Source organism: Vipera ursinii (genome assembly GCF_947247035.1).
Source record: "Vipera ursinii genome assembly, chromosome: 1".
Lineage (NCBI taxonomy): Eukaryota > Metazoa > Chordata > Lepidosauria > Squamata > Viperidae > Vipera > Vipera ursinii.
Genome location: NC_139512.1, coordinates 5,324,140 through 5,343,915, shown reverse-complemented (window position 1 = coordinate 5,343,915; position 19,776 = coordinate 5,324,140). Strand labels below are relative to the sequence as shown.

General features: G+C 42.0%; 1 protein-coding gene across 3 annotated transcripts in view; it reads right to left on the bottom strand.

Annotated features, from left to right (window-relative positions):
• Nucleotides 1-19,776, bottom strand: part of DOT1L (DOT1 like histone lysine methyltransferase) — a 92,012-nt gene that overhangs the window by 35,687 nt on the left and 36,549 nt on the right. For all 3 annotated transcript variants that reach the window (XM_083376878.1, XM_083376879.1, XM_083376880.1), the window contains exons 8-15: nucleotides 16,132-16,187; nucleotides 12,803-12,882; nucleotides 6,751-6,819; nucleotides 5,313-5,419; nucleotides 4,655-4,696; nucleotides 3,808-3,891; nucleotides 1,647-1,884; nucleotides 344-457 (exon numbers count right to left, since the gene is read on the bottom strand). In XM_083376878.1, coding sequence (XP_083233004.1) covers nucleotides 344-457; nucleotides 1,647-1,884; nucleotides 3,808-3,891; nucleotides 4,655-4,696; nucleotides 5,313-5,419; nucleotides 6,751-6,819; nucleotides 12,803-12,882; nucleotides 16,132-16,187 — 790 coding nt within the window. The remainder of the gene's footprint in view (nucleotides 1-343; nucleotides 458-1,646; nucleotides 1,885-3,807; nucleotides 3,892-4,654; nucleotides 4,697-5,312; nucleotides 5,420-6,750; nucleotides 6,820-12,802; nucleotides 12,883-16,131; nucleotides 16,188-19,776) is intronic.

The following is a 19,776-nucleotide window of genomic DNA, read 5'->3' as shown; positions in this document are numbered from 1 at the left end:
ATAATTTTGCACCATTCTCCTTCTGGCAGGCTTCACATTATCTATTTTGGGTTATCTTCAACCCCTCTTTCATCCCATTAATTAAGAAGACAACGCTCAGATTATTTTTTATAGGTTGTGATGGGAGATATGCAAGTGCATGTATTCACCCATGTGGGAAGGGGGATCCTGAAGCTTTGGTGAATCTTCAGAAAGTCTGGCAGGGGTCATAAAGAAATTATTTTAAAAAAAATAATTAAAACTCTGAGCAAGATCAGAGCACATAGCCTTTCTTTTTACACCTTCAGCAGATGCTGTGTCAAGAAATATGAACTACTCAACAAAACGGGAGAAATGCCCTTACCTAGCAGCTTCTGTAGTGCAGGTGGAGTAGGAGTAATCAAGAGCTGGTTGGACGAATGCCGTTGCACTTTAGGAGGTAGCTGGTAAAATGGACTATGAGGTGACCTATATGCATCTGGGTGGAAAGAGAAGATGGGTCCCTTAAGCTTCTTTCTATTGGAAGGAGTCCATTTGGCAGCCTGGGATTATATGTTCATCATTCCCATTTGATATAATTATTGGCCTGTGACATAATTTCTCCCAGTGTGATTTAAAAGTAGTTCAGTTTTAAAAAATACATTATAGGTAGTCCCCGACTGACGACCATAACTGAGTCCAAAATTTCCGTTGCTAAGTCAGTTAAGTGACTTGCGCCCCATTTTACGACCCTTTTTGCCACAATTGTTAAGTGAATCACTGGTTGAGTCATTAAGCGAATCACGTGGTTGTTAAGTGAATCCAGCTTCGCCTCTGGACTGCTGGTTGGAAGCCGGTTGGGAAGATTGCAAATGGCGATCATGTGACCTCAGGGCAGGGCAACGGTCATGAATACATGCCAATTGCCAAGTGCCCAAATTTTGATCATGTGACCATGGGGACGCTTCAACGGTCGTAAACATACCAAATGGTCATAAGCTACTTTTTTTCAGTGCCACTGTAACTCTGAAAAGTCACTAAATGAATGGTTGCAAGTCGAGGACTACCTGTACTATAACTACATCCAATCGCAGCAAGATAAAAACCGATCAACTGTGGGGATCTCAGCAGACTGGTCCTTGCCCATCAATGCTCAATTGGGCAAGTACTTTTAAATTTCACAGTCAGTTCAAATGTACCACTGAGGTCAAGTTTAACACATGGTCCATTCCCGGTGACTGAATTTCAAACTCACAGCTACTTCAAATTCAGGAATAACACATGAACAAAAACAAGCTAATGAATAAATGCTACAGGTTCTTAGCACTGGTACATTTTAAGCTAAATTCCGTTTGGTATGCTAATTTCCTACGTGGAAGTCTGCATACCAATGGACCATATCCCCATTTCTTTTGCCATAAGATTATTGATAAAGAACCCAAGATCGGCCCACATTATAAAACGGTGTTCCTATAAGGGGATGCTGCTGCGCAATAGCTCTGGGTTAAGATGATTTTAAATCAACGTTTCTCAACCTCAGTAACTTTTAACCGTATGGCTAGCTGGGGAATTCTGGGAGCTGAAGTCCACACAGTTAAAAGTCACTGAGATTGAGAAACACTGGCCTAAACCGACACAAAGAAGACCTTTTCTAAGGGGGATTAGCATTCCCCAGCTGTAAGGCTTACCCTGAGGAGAGGATGAATTTGTTTGTGATACAGTTTGAGCATGGAGAAGGTCCAGCGCAGTTTGGTTCTTCTTGATCTTGCGCTCGGCATTCACCACGTTCATTTTCTTGGGGCGCCCACGCTTCCTACCAGCCATTTTCCTTCCCTTTTTGCTCAGCTTCTTCTTGCGTGCTTTGGATGGGGATGGCTTTTTGACAGTGTTGGCCCCGAGGTTTTTGTCTTCTTCAGCACCATCGTCCTTTAAAAAGAAAGAAAGAAATAAGAAGAGAAAAGGCAACTTTGAGAAAGGGGGAAAAAAAGGTTCTTTCTCCTTATGGAGAAGGACAGTCACAAAGAACATCCCAAATTCAATCTTTAGTAGAGGTAGTCCTTGGCTTGGGCTTGGGCTTGGGCTACAGGTGCAGTCGTAAGTCGAGGATTACCTGTAGGACCAACAAGCAGAACTAAAAAAGTTCTCTTTCTGAAGGACACCCTGAACAGCTGCCATCAATCAGAGAAGACCAACTAGGCTAGAAGAAAATAGCATATTAATAATCGCCTTCCTGTATAAGCCTATCGTGCCACGGGAGGTTATGATAACCTTTCATCCATGAGAGATGTGTGGCTTTTGTCTTTAAAGTAATCTCTAAAGGAATCAGAGGTCAAACAGACAATTCAATATATGGCTTAGAGTAATTATCTATGAAACAGGGAACTGGGTGGCTTGACCTTTAAATGCAGCCTCTGGATCTATTTGAGTACAAATCCCAATCAATACCCCAATTGATTCTAAGCCTTACACTTCTGAGGAATATATGATTGGGGAATACCGCTCTAAATACATGCATAGCAGTCTTCCAATACCTCAGGGGCTGCCACAAAGAGGAGGGACTCAAGCTATTCTCCAAAGCACCTGAAAGCAGGACAAGAAGCAACAGATGGAAACTAGTCAAGGAGAGAAGCAACCTAGAACTAAGGAGAAACTTCCTGACAGTTAGAACAACTAACCAGTGGAACAACCTGCCTCCAGAAGCGGTGAATGCTCCAACACTGGAAGTTTTTAAGAAGAGACTGGACAGCCATTTGTCTGAAATAGTATAGGGTTTCCTGCCTGAGCAGGGGGTTGGACTAGATGAGCTCCAAGGTCTCTTCCAACTTTACTATTATGATAACGATGTTAAACTCCTCCATTCTCCATAGCAGGTACTGTGGTATAATAACTCCTAGAGCTTCAAGTTGGCTGTCAATCAGGGTGTGCTTGCCACAAATACAGGTGGTCCTTGACTTACAACCGTGCATTTAGCAGCCATTCAAAGCTACAATGGCAACGTACAGTCGATCCTTGCACTTACGACCGTCACAGCCTCCCAAAGTCATTTGATCAAAATTCAGGTGCAACATGTATTTACAACAAATGAAGCATTCTGGGGTCAGGCAATTCCCCCCTTCTGCAACCTTCCCTTTCTGACAAGCAAAGTTGATATGGGATGCTGGATTCATTTAACAACCATGCAATTCACTTAACCACTACAGTGATTCACTTACAACAGGGACGAGAAAAGGTCATAAAATTGGGTATGACTCAATTAACCACTGCCCTGCTTAGCAACTGTGTTCATAAGTCAAGGACAACCTGTACTGACTGTTCACCTCACCTATTCTGCCATCACAAGTGGTGCCTTCTTCTCCTGTCTCTTTCTAGAGCATTTTATCAACCAAGTCACTGTTCTACTGTTGGAACTCTGGAAGAACTGTAATTTCATAGGAACTGCCTGCTGTGCTAGGAAGAAGAACTCAGGAGGCATCCCCTGGCGTTCTTAAGCCTGAAATCCTGAAGGGTATCATCATTCACCGTTGGCAACACAAAAATGTCTCACATGCCTAAAGCAGTTTTATCATGTTTTCAAAATCAGCTCTCACAATTTCAAAAAGACAGCCAGGATGGGAGCCTACTTCTTGCAGAAAGCAGATGACACAGGTAGGTATTAACTGAAATTTATCCACTGAAGTTTTGAGAAGAACTGATCTGTATCATTTACCCCCTAATGGAAGTATTACTTTAATGCAGATTCTATTCTGTAGAAGTGTGTGTGTGTGTGTGTGTGTGTGTGTGTGTGTGTGTGTGTGATATATAGATTATCAGTAAATAGTGACATGTAAGGAAGTCTTAATGGAATCAGACCTTATTTTCTTGGACTTTTGTTGGAGTTGTTGTGTTACTCTTGTTTTCTCTTTGCTGTCGACGTCTAGCTGCCTCTTGTTCTTCCTGCAGAAAATAAAATAAAGGAAAGAGTGGGTGAAATACCGTACTGTCCCCCAGATAATCGAGGGCAAGGGCGTGTCAAACTCGCCACGTCATGTGACGTGTCGCGATGTATCGTGACTTTTTTCCCCTTGCTGGAGCTGGGGTGGGTGTGGCTTCCGCGTGAAGCATCCAGCCCATGGGCCGGCAGTTTGACACCCCTGCCCTAGATTAACCTCTTACTGTTGTTCAAGTATTTTTAGAACAGAAAGTTGAATTAAATTGAATTCTTATGATCCACCAACCAATACATTAGTTGTTAATCTTTACCCAGACTCCAATGAAAGTGACAGTCCTGGTCTTCTAAATCCAAAACATCTTATTATTGTTTAATGAAATGCATACATCTGTATTCACCAATTGAAGATGACTTATATGCAAAAGTTATAAAAGTAATACTTTCCTATGTATCATTACTTTTAAAGGGTTAAAGGCATTATCTTTCCTCCTGATTTTAAAACGAATGCTCATAATAGTAAAAATATATCTGCTAGGTACAGGCATTCAAAGTATACCGAGTTCCATATTCTGCTATTTTTCTATGCCATCACAGAACTGGAACATCCATACAAGTTGATGCAATTCTATGGGCACATAAGAGCTCTGTCTATACTTCATTATCCTACAGGAAAACGTAGGCTTCCAAAATCAGAAGGGGCAACATTTAATGCTTTCATTATTTTCTACTTTGCAGGAATAAGGTTTGTTGACAATAACAATAACTTACCCTGAGTTTTGGATTTTTGAGACTAGAGAAGTAGTTTTCAAGCTGAAGTGAAAAACAAAAAAAATGACAAATGGGCATCAGAAGAAACATTTTAGAGGTTTATAATGCATTTCAACAAAGAGAAAGAAAATAGTGGAAATGTACTTAGAAATCAAAAGCCTCCCATGCGTATTTTTTTCCAGCTTTCTAAAGAATGCTTACAAGAAAACAACAATAAAATTTCATACTAAGCCAATCAGGTGCAATTAGGCAAAGGGTTCGTTTTAAATGATACTTGGCTTTTTTAGGAATGTAAATTATGAAATCTTTTAATCACTTGGGATACCGTGCTAATTACTTTAGAAAACAAAACTTGCCATGGCACCTGTACTGCTGGAACATACCAGGCGGGCAGAGACCAATGGAGATAGCTGGTCCTTCAAATAACCAGGTACAATGCCACTTAGGGCTTTATAGATAATAACCAACATCTTGAATTGGACTAGGACAGGGGTAGGCAACCTCGGCTCTTTTGACTCATGGACTTCAACTCCCAGAATTCCTGAGTCAGCTATGCTCAGTTGGGAGTTGAAGTCCATGAGTCATAAAAGAGCCGAGGTTGCCTACCCCTGGACTAGGAAATCGATTGGCATTCAGTGCAGCTTGTATCAATACTCACTATGGTTCGATCAATAGTATGCAGGTAGTAAGAAACTGGTTTCCCGGTCCATGAGACAGATCCTTTTAGTGGTGACAATTCTACAACTCTCATTATAGTGCCAATATCTTTGAAAGAAAGAAAGAAAGAAAGAAAAGCTGAACAGAATTAGGAAGTTCTACTGTAATTAGACAAGGGACGCGGTGGCTCAGTGGGTTAGGACGCTGAGCTTGTCGATCAGAAGGTTGGCAGTTTGGCGGGTCGAATCCCGAGTGCCGCGTGACAGAGTGAGCGCCTGTTACTCGTCCCAGCTTCTGCCAACCTAGCAGTTCGAAAGCACATAAAAATGCAAGTAGAAAAATAGGGACCACTACGGTGGGAAGGTAACAGCGTTCTGTGCGCCTTTGGCGTCTAGTCATGCTGGCCATATGACCACAGAGATGTCCTCGGACAAGCGCTGGCTCTTCAGCTTTGAAATGGAGATGAGCACCGGCCCCTAGAGTGGGAAACGACTAGCACGCATGTGCAGGGGAACCTTTACCTTTACTGTAATTAGATTGTGTAATTACATGTAGATGTAATTAGATTTTGTAAAGGCAGCTATATTAGGTCACTGCCGCAAAACCACCAACACAGGCTATTCTTAACTCTAATATGTGGGAGTAGAATCCTTGGAGTGAAAAAAAAACAGTTATATACAATTGCAACCAACTGTATATAAATTTAGATGCAGCAAAAGGAGCCAATCACATATCCCAGGTTAGGACTGAAAGAACTGTAAGGATAGAGTGCGGACCCAGGGGTGCTCACGCAGGTCCCCGTGTCCCAATCCTGTCAGATCTCTGCATTCAACAGGAAGGACTGACGTGAGTTTGTATTTGCGTTCACCCAACGCCCACCTAGTGAAGAACGTTGCTTTATTCCTAATTACACAGCAGCTTTTTCTTGTGGTCCCAATATATAAAAGCCTACTTCAGAACCTCACACATAAAAACACATGAAGTTTAGAATAGGTTCACTGGGGAAGGAGAGAGGAACAAGTTTTGCAAACCTGCTTAGAGTCCAAAACACCGAGAGGGCATAGGTGGGGTGCTTAAGAGGCTACCCAGAAACAGGAGTTCTAGTCCCACCTTTGACATGAAAGACAGCTAGGTGACTTTTTTGGGCCAATCAGCAGGAGATTTTGAGCTCTAGTCCCACCTTAGGCATTTTCGGCCAGTTGCTGTCTCTCTCTCAGCCCAAGTCATCTCACAGGGTTATTTGTGGGGGAAATAGGAGGGAGGGAGGAATATTAGGAATGTTTGCCACCTCGAGTTACTTATAAAGTACTAAAGGAGGGATAAAATCTAATAAATAAATAAAGCACTAAATAGCACTTTAAAAGTTCACAACTGTGCCTATTGTTTTTCTTCTCAGTGTGCAGCTTAAAAGACAACAAAATATATATAAGAAAACTTACCACTCAAGTTTCGGCTGTTTATTCTAAAGTTTAACGGTGCAAAAGGTTTTGAGGATACTATCTGACCACCTGGGGGGGAAAAGTTATGCTACAGGTTAATTTCCCTTAGCAGTGACAAGTTAGAAAAAAAATGTGTAAATTTATTTACTTCTATATCATAAAGATGCATGTATCTTTTTATGTATGTTCCTATCCAATGAGCTTAACATATCTGGTCATTTCAGCGGTCAGTGATGTTTTTAAATGTTATATATGAGTGCTGAGTTCAATAGCAGAGGATACGTTGGGAGTACTGGTAGTCCGTGACTTACAACCATTTGTTTAGGGACCATTTAAAGTTACAGTGGCACTGGAAAAAAAAAGTGATGCATGATGATTTTCACACAACCACTGCAGCCTCCTCATGGTCATGTGATCAAAATTTGGACACTTGGCAACTGGTTCATATTTATGATGATTGTAGTGTCCCAGAATCATGTGATCATCTTTTGCAGCCAGATTCACTTAAACAACTGTGTTACCAACTTAGCAACTGCAATGATTCACTTAACAGGCGTGGCCAGGACGGTTGTAAAATGGGGCAAAACATACTTAACAACTGTTTTCAGTTAGCAACATAGAAATGTTGGGCTCAATGAGGACTACCTGTAGATAAAATTGGCAGTCAGAACTCTGAGATTCTGTCTTAAGAGTTGAAGGAAAGGGAAAAGGGAAAAATAGAAAACTATTAGTTTCTTTTGAAAAATAAATCTATATATATGTAAATATTCATCTTCAGTTCAAAACTGCTCCGTTAAACAGAGAAACACATCTAAACTGCATGAAAACCACAGAGCATACAGGAGAAAATAAAACAGTGCAGAACTACCTATCTTCCTGCAAAACAACAATGAACTGGGAAAGACAGACAGCACGACTGAGCCATTTATCCAGCATTAAATTTGATGTTTATAGAAAGCTCCAATGAGCATGTTATCTGGACTGAGTTCGATCCCGTTTCCCCTGATGATGTGGACAGGATTATGGGGAGGCTGAGTTCCACCACCTGTTTATTGGACCCGTGTCCGTCTTGGCTAATTTATGCAGCTCGGGAGGAGACACGAAGCTGGTTCCAGGCAGTAATATCTGCCTCTTTGAGTGAGGGTGTCTTCCCCGCCGCTTTGAAGGAGGCGGTGGTGAGGCCCCTTCTCAAGAAGCCTGCCCTGGACCCAGCGATTTTAAACAACTATCGTCCTGTCTTCAACCTTCGCTTTCTGGCGAAGGTTGTTGAGAGTGTGGTGGCGCATCAGCTTCCTCTGTTCCTGGAGGAAACTGATTATCTGGACCCGTACCAATCGGGTTTCAGGCCCGGGTACAGCACGGAGACGACATTGGTCGCACTGGTGAATGATCTCTGGCGGGCTCGGGACAGGGGTTGCTCCTCTGTCCTAGTTCTATTAGATCTCTCAGCGGCTTTTTATACCATCGACCATGGTATCCTATTGCGGCGTCTCAGTGGGTTGGGAGTGGGAGGCACTGTCTTGCAGTGGTTCTCCTCCTATCTCCTGGGCCGCTCGCAATCGGTGTTGACGGGAGGGCAGAGGTCTGCCCCGAGGCCTCTCGTTTGTGGAGTTCCTCAGGGGTCGGTTCTCTCTCCCCTCCTGTTCAACATCTATATGAAGCCAGTAGGCGAGATCATTCATGGTTTCGGGGTGGGGTATCATCAGTATGCTGATGATACCCAACTTTTTTTCTCCACCCTGAACCAACCCACCGATGCCCTCGCCGTGATGTCCCGTTGCCTGGAGGTCTGGATGGGGAGAAACAGGCTTCGTCTCAATCCTGCCAAGACTGAGTGGCTGTGCATACCGGCGGATAACACCCAGGGGGAGGGCCTTCTCAGTGGGTGCGCCTGCCCTCTGGAACCAGCTGCCCGTGGAGCTCAGGACTGCCCCCGACCTCCGTTCATTCCGTCGGGACCTGAAGACCTGGCTCTTCGAGCTCTCTGGCCCAGGCTGAGAATTTTAATTTTAATTTTAATTGGGGTTTTTACTTTTTTTTCAGGGATTGATGTAATTTTTTTAATTGTTTTTAACTTTTGTATTTCTTGTTTTAAATACCCTGTAAACCGCCCTGAGTCCTTTGGGAAAGGGCGGTATATAAATCTAATAAAATAATAAAATAATAAAATAAAATAAAATAATAAAATAAAATAAAATAAAATAAAATAAAATAAAATAAAATAAAATAAAATAAAATAATAAAATAAAATAAAATAATAAAATAAAATAATAAAATAAAATAAAATAAAATAAAATAAAATAAAATAAAATAAAATAAAATAAAATAATAAAATAAAATAAATCTCGGACTAACCAGTCCATTCCATCTTTAATGATGGGGGTTGAGGTGTTACCCCCCGTCGATAGGGCTCGCAACTTGGGCGTCCTCCTGGATTCGTGGCTCAGTTTTGAAGACCATATAGGAGCCGTGACCAGGGGGTCCTCTGCCCAGGTTCGCCTGGTACGCCAGTTGCGGCCCTACCTGGACCGAGATGCCCTCATGTGCTCGTGACCTCCCGATTGGACTACTGCAATACTCTCTACATGGGGCTGCCCTTGAGGACCACTCGGAGGCTTCAGCTGGTGCAGAATGCAGCCGCGCGGGTTGTGATGGGGGTCTCCCAATACTCCCATGTAACACCTCTACTCTGCGAGCTGCATTGGCTTCCGGTTGCCCTCCGGGTGAGATTCAAGGTGCTGGTGATGACCTATAAAGCCCTAAATGGCTTGGATCCAGGATATCTGAGGGAACACCTGCTGCCAGCATCAAGCTCCCTTCGTCCTGTGCGCTCCCACAGGGAGGGTCTTCTCAGGGTACCGCCGGTAAAAGATTTCCGGCGGACAATACCCAGGAGGTGGGCCTTCTCTGTGGGAGCGCTGGCCCTTTGGAACCAGCTGCCTGTAGAGCTTAGGACTGCCCCTGACCTTCGCTCATTCCGCCGGGACCTGAAGACCTGGCTGTTCGAGCTTTCTGGCCTGGACTGAGAGTATTAACTGGGGTTTTAATTGTATTTTAATTGTAACTGGGGTTTTATTTCAAGGTTAATGTAATCATTTTAATTGTTTTTAATTTTTGTAATTTGTTGTATTGTTTTTAAAAAACCTTGTGAACCGCCCTGAGTCCTACGGGAGAAGGGCGGTATATAAGTCTAATAAAATAAAATAAAATAAATAAAATAATTTACTGCAGGGATGTACAACATGGCAACTTTAAGACTTGTGGATTTCAACTCCCAGAATTACCCATCCCCAAGTCTTAAAGTTGCCAGGGTTGGACACCCCGATTGCATAAAAAGGGAAATCATAAAGAATCACTCTTAGGATATTTTGCTCTTCACAAAAGCAACATTTATGTACAATGAATGTGATTCAGTAAAAAAAATTGTACATTAGGAGGACTGCAATTTAATTGCTTTGGCTCCTTAGGGCAGCAAATGGTTGGCAGGTTTTAGTATTTGAAGCTGGAGGATTGAGGGGCAAAATCTGAGGTTTTATAGGTTTTAAGTGAGTGTGTGTGTGTGTGTGTGTGTGTGTGTGTGTTTGTGTGTGTGTGTGTTGCTCAAAAAAATAAAGGGAACAGAAAATAAGACATCCTACTATTAAATACAGTACATTGTGTTGTTTAAGTGTTCCCTTTATTTTTTTGAGCAGTGTGTGTGTGTGTGTGTGTGTACACACACACACACACACACACACACACACACACTTAAACCTCTCTATGAAACAGAGCAGTAATCGACCAAGTTGTGGAGAACTGGGTAACTGAGAAATTTCCCTTTTTCCTTTAATCTCCTCCCCAAATCTCAACAATACAGAGCAAAAAAGGCATTTGGGAGGGGGAGTAATAGGGGATGCATATGGTCTATGGCCTGACCAGCTCAAGATTAAGAAAAATATAGGAAACATTCAAAAAATAGCTGGATTATAACAGTGATATGATCATTGGATGCTAGGACACAAGAGACTAAGCTAAACTTCTGGAGGAATTATAGCTCAGATAATAGCTTGGAAATTTTCATGTATCCAAATGGCCACAACGTATGGCTTAATACCCAAATACATTACCCTATGTATACTTTTATTAGCCATGCATATGTTTTTCCCTCACAGTTGACAATTCCTCTAACTGCATGTTATGACTCAGCACAACATTTAATGCATCTCGTGAAAGGGGTGGAGTGCAGTCATAGGCTACAGCCAGTGAAAGGTTAAGCCATAAAATAATTTAGTCTAAAAGGCGCTACATGACTTTTCATTGTTTCGTCTAACAGATGAGTAAAATGGTTAAATAGGGATAATTACTCAGCCATTCATAATCCCTATTAATCACAAGTCTTAACAGCACTACAGCTGTAAGGCAACCAGCTCAGCAGCTTTACTGTGAATCTGCCTTTCAGAAAGGTTTTGGTTTCTGCCGAGAATGGGGGAGCTTTTGAGATTTTGATGGCTTAACAAATGAATAGCCTAATGAAAAGGAGCAGCTAGCTATAAAATAGCTCCAAAGGCCACACCCAAGAGGATTCGAATACAGGGCAGCTCCCTGGCAGGTGAAGTAAAAAAAAGCTTTATTTAGAATAAGCAGTAGAGAAGAAATTGAATAGCTCTAGCACTGTGCAATGGATCACATTTCAAGAACAGATGCCAAATCTCTCCTTGGTAATTAAAATAAATTAGAAGGTAAGGCAAACCTAAGGCAGGTTTCTGGCTAAGGATGAAGACCGGAGTGTTCGTTCCAAGAGCAGTACTTAAAAGCTGCCCTGATAGATCAGATCAAGCTTATTTAATTTAACAACTTCCTCTTGCCAAACTCAGATGCCTCTCACTCGCCTGCCTGAGCACCTTGTTCTTCATCAAAGCTGCAGATGGCCAATAAGGTTACCAGGCTCAGGTGCAAAATGCAAACACTGCCAAGAGATATTACTCTTCATGTGTTTAATGTAAAGGGAGCTCTATAAAAATGGCAAATAAATTGGCCATTATCACAGTCTCAAGGTTCTGAACAAAGTCTGACTGCCGCTGATGATGTCACCTAGTTGAGTAATAAAATGTCTGCAAGAAAACAACCAAGTTCAGGGAGTGCCAAGGACCCCACAATATTCTAGCTGAAAGCATGCTGGCACACCAGTTCTTGTGGACACACACAGTTCTGGGTGCTCACCAACATACCAAAGGGCTTTGTAGCTGGCATTAAATCAAACTGCTCTGGTTTGTTTTCGTAGGAATTTGAGGAACTCTAAAATTTGTGGTTACAGAGCAAATGATGCTAAAGAGGAGGTTATAGCAGAGAGTTCTTCATAGAGCTTTAAGGTTTCTCTTAGAGCAGGGATCCTCAACCTTGGCAACTTCTAAGACTTGTGGACTTCAACTCCCAGAATTCCACAGCCAGCTTTGCTGGCTGAGGAATTCTGGGAGTTGAAGTCCACAAGTCTTAAAGTTACCAAGGCTGGAGACCCCTGTCTTAGAGAAAGCAAAGTAGTTTACATGGGTTTCAAGATCAAATGATATTGCTTCAAGGTAACAAATCAAAAGCCCAAGGCTTTGTTCAATGAAATGAGGGAGGGAGAAGGATAGGGCCAGTAACAATAACATGTAAAAAGTATTTGTTAAGGGGGAGAATGCTCAGAAGTTCAGAGGCTAAAATTACATAATTGCATTACTGAATATATTCAGAAGATATAAAGAATATGAAATCCCTGATATTACTAATACTGATTGCTTCCATGTGTATTAAGCTTTATGAGTTAGTATTCACACAAGATAACTGAGGGAATTTACAATCTTAGAAGAGACAGAGGTAAGAAAAGATAAATAAAAGACATCAGCTCTAGGAAGCAACGTTTGTAACCAAAGGCAGAGTCAATTTATATAAACCTCAAGGTTACAATCACGAGTCTAAAAGAAAACAAAACCCATACCTGTAGCTACATCCCAGCTTGGTTTTGATATTTATGCATGTAGGTATGTGTATTTAACTCAAGAAAGTCTTGCTAGAAGAATATTGGATTTATTACCTTCCTTCATATTTGCAAATCGCTCCTTCAACTGGTGATCCACTTCAGGACCAAAAGCAAAGTTATTCACAAAGATAACACTGCAAAGTAACAGAAAAGAAAAGAAAAGAAAAACGTCTTGTTTTCCCATTAAGGCTTAAAAAAGATTTCTAGTGAGAGGAAATCCACGAGTCATAAAGCGGCCTAGGCCTAGACCAGGGGTATGCAACCTCGGCTCTTTTATGACTCGTGGACTTCAACTCCCAGAATTCCTGAGTCAGCATAACTGACTCATGACTTCTGGGAGTTGAAGTCCACGAGTCATAAAAGAGCCAAGGTTGCCTACCCCTGGACCACGGGTCGGCAACCCACGGCTCAGGAGCTGCATGCGGCTCTTTGAGCCGTCTCCTGCGGCTCCCAGTCGCCCGGTGCACGCGCACCTCTCCGAACGGGCGGAGGTGCGCGCGCACCACTCCAAACGGGAGGAGCTGCGCGTGCACTACTCCAAAGGTTTGGAGAGCTGCGCGCGCACCTCTCTCACACCTCCGCCTGAACACCCGTTTAGAGACCTGCTGGTGTTCGGGCGGAGGTGCGGTTTGGAGACCTGCTGGTGCCGGTTTAGAAAGCTGCCGCGGCCCGCAACAGCTTTCTAAACCGGCACCAGCAGGTCTCCAAACGGGTGTTCGGGCGGAGGTGCGCGTGCACCTCTCCAAAGGTTTGGAGAGCTGCGTGCGCGGACCTGCGTTCACAGCTCTCCAAACCTTTGGAGAGGTGCGCGCGCACCTCCGCCCGAACACCCGTTTGGAGACCTGCTGGTGTTTGGGCGGAGGTGCAGTTTGGAGACCTACTGGTGCCGGTTTAGAAAGCTTTCTAAACCGGCACCAGCAGGTCTCCAAACGGGTGTTCGGGTGGAGGTGCGCGCGCACCTCTCCAAAGGTTTGGAGAGCTGCGCACGCACCTCCGCCCGAACACCCGTTTGGAGACTTGCTGGTGCTGCACCAGCAGGTCTCCAAACGGGTGTTCGGGCAGCAGTTTGGAGGTCCCGGGGGTGGCTCTGGCGACGCCTGGGCTGAAGGCGCCGCCGCAACCCAGCGCCCGTCACCACGGAGACCCGTCGCCGCTGGCGTGCAGGTGCATCCACATAAAAAAAAGTGGAACCGCGCGCGTGTATCCACACACGCGCATGCACAAAAAACAAAACGTTTTGTGCATGTGCAAAACATTTTGTTTTATGCGCGTGCGCGTGCGTGGATGCACGCACGTGGCTCCCATTTTTTTTATGTGTGATAGTACCGGTTCCCAGTGGCTCTTTTGCTTTTTCAGGTTGCCGACCCCTGCCCTGGACTATACCAAATAAAGCCAGAAAAACTTACCAAGTATTCTTTTTTTTTGTAAAAGAACTGAATACAGGAAGTCTTTGACTTATGACCATAATGGAGCCTGCCCATCATGGATGTGGGTCACAAAGATTGTAAAACTGATTAGTCACATGACTCCCCCGATTTTAGAACCTTTTTTGCAGTAGTAATTAAGTAAGCCCTGTGATTGTTAAGTGAACCGATAGTTTGCTATGGGAACAGTTTTGTGAAAACAAAGAGGTACTTTTCAGCAAAACTGTTCTAAAAGAGTCTTGTGACTACAGGAGATCCAAATGACAGTGAATAAAATCCTGACTGTCTGGGTCATAAGTAGTCCCAAGCTAGGTCCGTGATAACTTTGGTCAAAAGTCAAGGACTACCTTAAGTCACATATGGCTTCTGATAAAATGCCTTGCATGACAAACGTGCAGCATAAAAAGGGTACTATAATAGCAATTAATTATGTGCCAGTGTACAATTCTATTTTCTTCTAAATTTCAGGAAAGAGAAGAACTAGAATGAAAGCAGACAAACTTCAAAAACCTATGTAGTTTCCCCAATTTTTTGGAGCTTTCTTTTCTAGAGTTCCTCCAACTGAAATTTGGTACAAAACAAATTCAAGTCAATTCAAGAATTCTAAGCCCAGATTTTGGTTTTGAGTATCGGAACTGAAAATGAAGCCCACAGAATCTTCTACGTAAATATGCAAACCAAGTTTCCCTAAATATATTTAATTCCAACAGTATGGCTCTTTTTGCCATTTTGCTGCTGTTGTTAAGGATTTGGGAAATATAAATCCTTTTTTAATCATATTATAATCCCTTCTGAGATCTATCAACAGATCTAGATTCACATTTTGTCCAACCTTGTACTAGAATTCAGATTATTTACTATTCCCTGACCTACACTGAGAGAAATCTTTCCAAAAAATAACCAGACTAAGGCCTCATTCCCTTTTTTAGCGGCGAGAGGTTTTTTTTAAAATTCTTCAGAAAAGTATTTCTGTACAAATACTCCACATAATTTACACTAAGTGGAAACTAATGTTTGAGAGATCACTGGAGTTTGGCACATTGGAATGGCACAGCCTTCTGAGAACAAAACTCCTCCATCCTATCTAAGGTCTAAAAGTGTTTGCCTTCGTAGGCAGAAGAGTTTATTTATTTATCAAATTTAGAGACCACCCACCACATTCTCAGAGCAACTCTGAGCGGTGTACAATTAAAAATGTTTAAAGAATGGGCCGAGAGAATTTTTCAGAAAAGAGGGCCTCTCTGTAATGGCGCAGAGGTTACAATGCTGTATTTCAGGCTGACTCTACTCACTGCCAGGAGTTTGATCCTGACTGGCTCAAGGTTGACTCAGCCTTCCATCCTTCCAAGGTCGGTAAAATAAGGACCCAGATTGTTGGGGGCAATAGGCTGACTCTGTAAACTGTTTAGAGAGGACTATAAAACATTGTGAAGTAATATACAAATCTTAAGTGCTATTGCTCTGAAGCTATATTGTGGCAATAATGAAACTGCCATTGAACAGCAATGTATATCCTTTGGCTTCATTTAGTTTTGTAAATAAACATATAAAGATAGCAAAATCAAGGGATCATTTAGGCTATTTAATCCAACCCCGCTTAGGGCAGAAGTCCAAATTAAAGCATTCCCAACAGATGAATGATTAGCCAACGCTTGGACATGTCCATTAAAGGCATGGATGTCCACCACCTCCTTGGGGAATTGACTCCCAAACCATGAAAGCTGTGCTTAAATTCTACACTGTTTTCCCATGCAGAATATCCTCAATCCCAGTGTCCTTAAAATTCCAAGAAATAAGGAACAATGTTAATATTATTTGCTAACAAATCAAAGGAGCAGAAGGGATACTGAACTGCAATCCTCAAAATGGGAGATGAGACTAACTTTTTATCAAACAATTTTATATTTATGATGGCGGCCCCAGAAGCCCAGGTTAAAATTGAATCCACAATCACTGTACCTTGTGTTTGCAATTCTTTCTCGCCATTCTTCTGAGAGGAAATCACCTCTTTCCAGCTAAAAATAGATTAAAGAAAAAAGGAGCTTGAAATTCACATTTAAACTAAGCCACTTTTTAGATGTCTAATCCAAACATATCTATTACAACATAGAATAGGGAAAAGGGAGAATCTACAGGGAGTGCAGAATTATTAGGCAAATGAGTATTTTGACCACATCATCCTCTTTATGCATGTTGTCTTACTCCAAGCTGTATAGGCTCGAAAGCCTACTACCAATTAAGCATATTAGGTGATGTGCATCTCTGTAATGAGAAGGGGTGTGGTCTAATGACATCAACACCCTGTATCAGGTGTGCATAATTATTAGGCAACTTCCTTTCCTTTGGCAAAATGGGTCAAAAGAAGGACTTGACAGGCTCAGAAAAGTCAAAAATAGTGAGATATCTTGCAGAGGGATGCAGCACTCTTAAAATTGCAAAGCTTCTGAAGCGTGATCATCGAACAATCAAGCGTTTCATTCAAAATAGTCAACAGGGTCGCAAGAAGCGTGTGGAGAAACCAAGGCGCAAAATAACTGCCCATGAACTGAGAAAAGTCAAGCGTGCAGCTGCCAAGATGCCACTTGCCACCAGTTTGGCCATATTTCAGAGCTGCAACATCACTGGAGTGCCCAAAAGCACAAGGTGTGCAATACTCAGAGACATGGCCAAGGTAAGAAAGGCTGAAAGACGACCACCACTGAACAAGACACACAAGCTGAAACGTCAAGACTGGGCCAAGAAATATCTCAAGACTGATTTTTCTAAGGTTTTATGGACTGATGAAATGAGAGTGAGTCTTGATGGGCCAGATGGATGGGCCCGTGGCTGGATTGGTAAAGGGCAGAGAGCTCCAGTCCGACTCAGACGCCAGCAAGGTGGAGGTGGAGTACTGGTTTGGGCTGGTATCATCAAAGATGAGCTTGTGGGGCCTTTTCGGGTTGAGGATGGAGTCAAGCTCAACTCCCAGTCCTACTGCCAGTTTCTGGAAGACACCTTCTTCAAGCAGTGGTACAGGAAGAAGTCTGCATCCTTCAAGAAAAACATGATTTTCATGCAGGACAATGCTCCATCACACGCGTCCAAGTACTCCACAGCGTGGCTGGCAAGAAAGGGTATAAAAGAAGGAAATCTAATGACATGGCCTCCTTGTTCACCTGATCTGAACCCCATTGAGAACCTGTGGTCCATCATCAAATGTGAGATTTACAAGGAGGGAAAACAGTACACCTCTCTGAACAGTGTCTGGGAGGCTGTGGTTGCTGCTGCACGCAATGTTGATGGTGAACAGATCAAAACACTGACAGAATCCATGGATGGCAGGCTTTTGAGTGTCCTTGCAAAGAAAGGTGGCTATATTGGTCACTGATTTGTTTTTGTTATGTTTTTGAATGTCAGAAATGTATATTTGTGAATGTTGAGATGTTATATTGGTTTCACTGGTAAAAATAAATAATTGAAATGGGTATATATTTGTTTTTTGTTAAGTTGCCTAATAATTATGCACAGTAATAGTCACCTGCACACACAGATATCCCCCTAAAATAGCTATAACTAAAAACAAACTAAAAACTACTTCCAAAAATATTCAGCTTTGATATTAATGAGTTTTTTGGGTTCATTGAGAACATGGTTGTTGTTCAATAATAAAATTAATCCTCAAAAATACAACTTGCCTAATAATTCTGCACTCCCTGTATGCTTATTGTTGAATGTTAAGGCATCAAAAACATGGTAGGAAACAGAACATAATCCATTTGCAAAGTTCATTTGTGATTCTAATATAACCAGTTACTTGTTTCAAGAGAAGACTAAGCCTATGTAAATTCAAAGGACATACAAGGCTGTTTTTTTTTCTTTTTCCAACATTAAAAACACACAAGCAACTGTACAAGTTATAATTATTAGACGAGGAATGAAATAGATGCTTAAACCTTTTCTTCCATTCCAAATTTTCATTTCCCCATCTGACCTTCTGACCCAAAAAGGAGAAAGACTTCCGAACAGGTGAAAGAGTTAAAACAGCCACCAACTGCATTTTAGGTAATTTTAACATTAATTTACCATTACCTAAAATAGGTATTGAGAATCTGAGCACAGATATGGGGCCCAGACATAGGATAATAGTACTTTGTGGCTTATATGCTGTGCAAACCAAACAGTTGTGAGAACAGCCACACAAGAGAAAAGGTTTGGCACATCAACTTTTTAATCATGGTCAACAGTATACAGTATGCCAAAACAAAAATAACCAACCTTTTAACTAGAGGATCCAGGCCAGTTACTGCTAATTATTTCAAAATCAGGAAATGTTTGATAGTTTTCTGATTATGGGTAGTCCTCAATTTATGACCAGAATTAAGCCCAGAATTAAAGTTGCATGTTATGGCATTCATTAAGTGCTTACCACGCGACTGCACCTGACTTTATGATCCTTTTTGCAGTAGTCATTAAGTGAACATCTTGGTTGTTAAATGAACCTCTTTTCCCCAATGGACGTTTTTGTCAGAAACCAGAAGTAAAGGTCGGAAATTGGCAAAAAAAAAGCCAAAAATCATAGTCACCTGGCTATGGGATGCTGCAAATGGCTTTAAATGCAAGCCAGTAGTTGTCAAGTGCCCAAAATGTGATCATGTAACCATGATGTGTTTGTGTGTCGAAAATGGGTCGTAAGTAACTCTAAAGAGGTCCGTTGTAATTTCAAACAGCTGCTAAACCACTGGTCATTAAGTGAAGACTACTTGTAACAAATTTTTATTAAACGATTCTATCGGACTCCTGACTTTTTTACAGCCAGAAACTAACACGTGTCTCCTTCTACAATGCTATTTAGTTAAACATTCAGCAAGCACTTTCTAATTCAGCAGGACTATTCTAAACTTAGCAAAAGTTTTTAATTCAGGTTTCCGTACATATGCCAATGCCAGGCCTACCTACCGAAGACTAAAGGAATTATATTCATGGCAACTAAAGACCAGAATCCAGCCAAAGAGGCAGTTGGGATCCCAAGCAGGAGCACAAAAAGGACATATGACTAGAGGGCTAATCACATTAAGAAACCGGTACCTTTCCAAAAAGACTGCTTTTCTGGAGTTGAGAGCTCAAAAATAAATTTGAGAAAAGAAATCTACCCACAGCAAATGCATCACACCCTCACAGTAGAAAGAACCAAGACCTGGCTGGCTGCCTGTGTATATAATACCACACACGCGCACATACACACACACAAACACACACACACACACACACACACACACACACAGAGTTTCATTCCAACAGCCACTGTTTAATACACTTGGCTTACAAAGAATTGTTCTGCCTGGAAAAGCACACGCAGCTATTTTTAAAATAATACTAATAAAAAAAGAAAACTGCTAAACATGGCTCTGTTTCAAAACCACAGGAGGGACTGGAGGGTTTTTCAAATATCTGAGCGGGCTGAAGTTCCCGCTGAAAAATGGGCGGTAAATATATTCATCTAGAAACAAGTAAATATTCTGCTGGCTTTTTTTGTGGCAAAAGAGTAGATGAGCAGAGAGAAAGCTATGATGTTGCTATTAATTGGGGGAAAACAAGTGAGAAACAAAAAGAAAGGGGATGGAGATG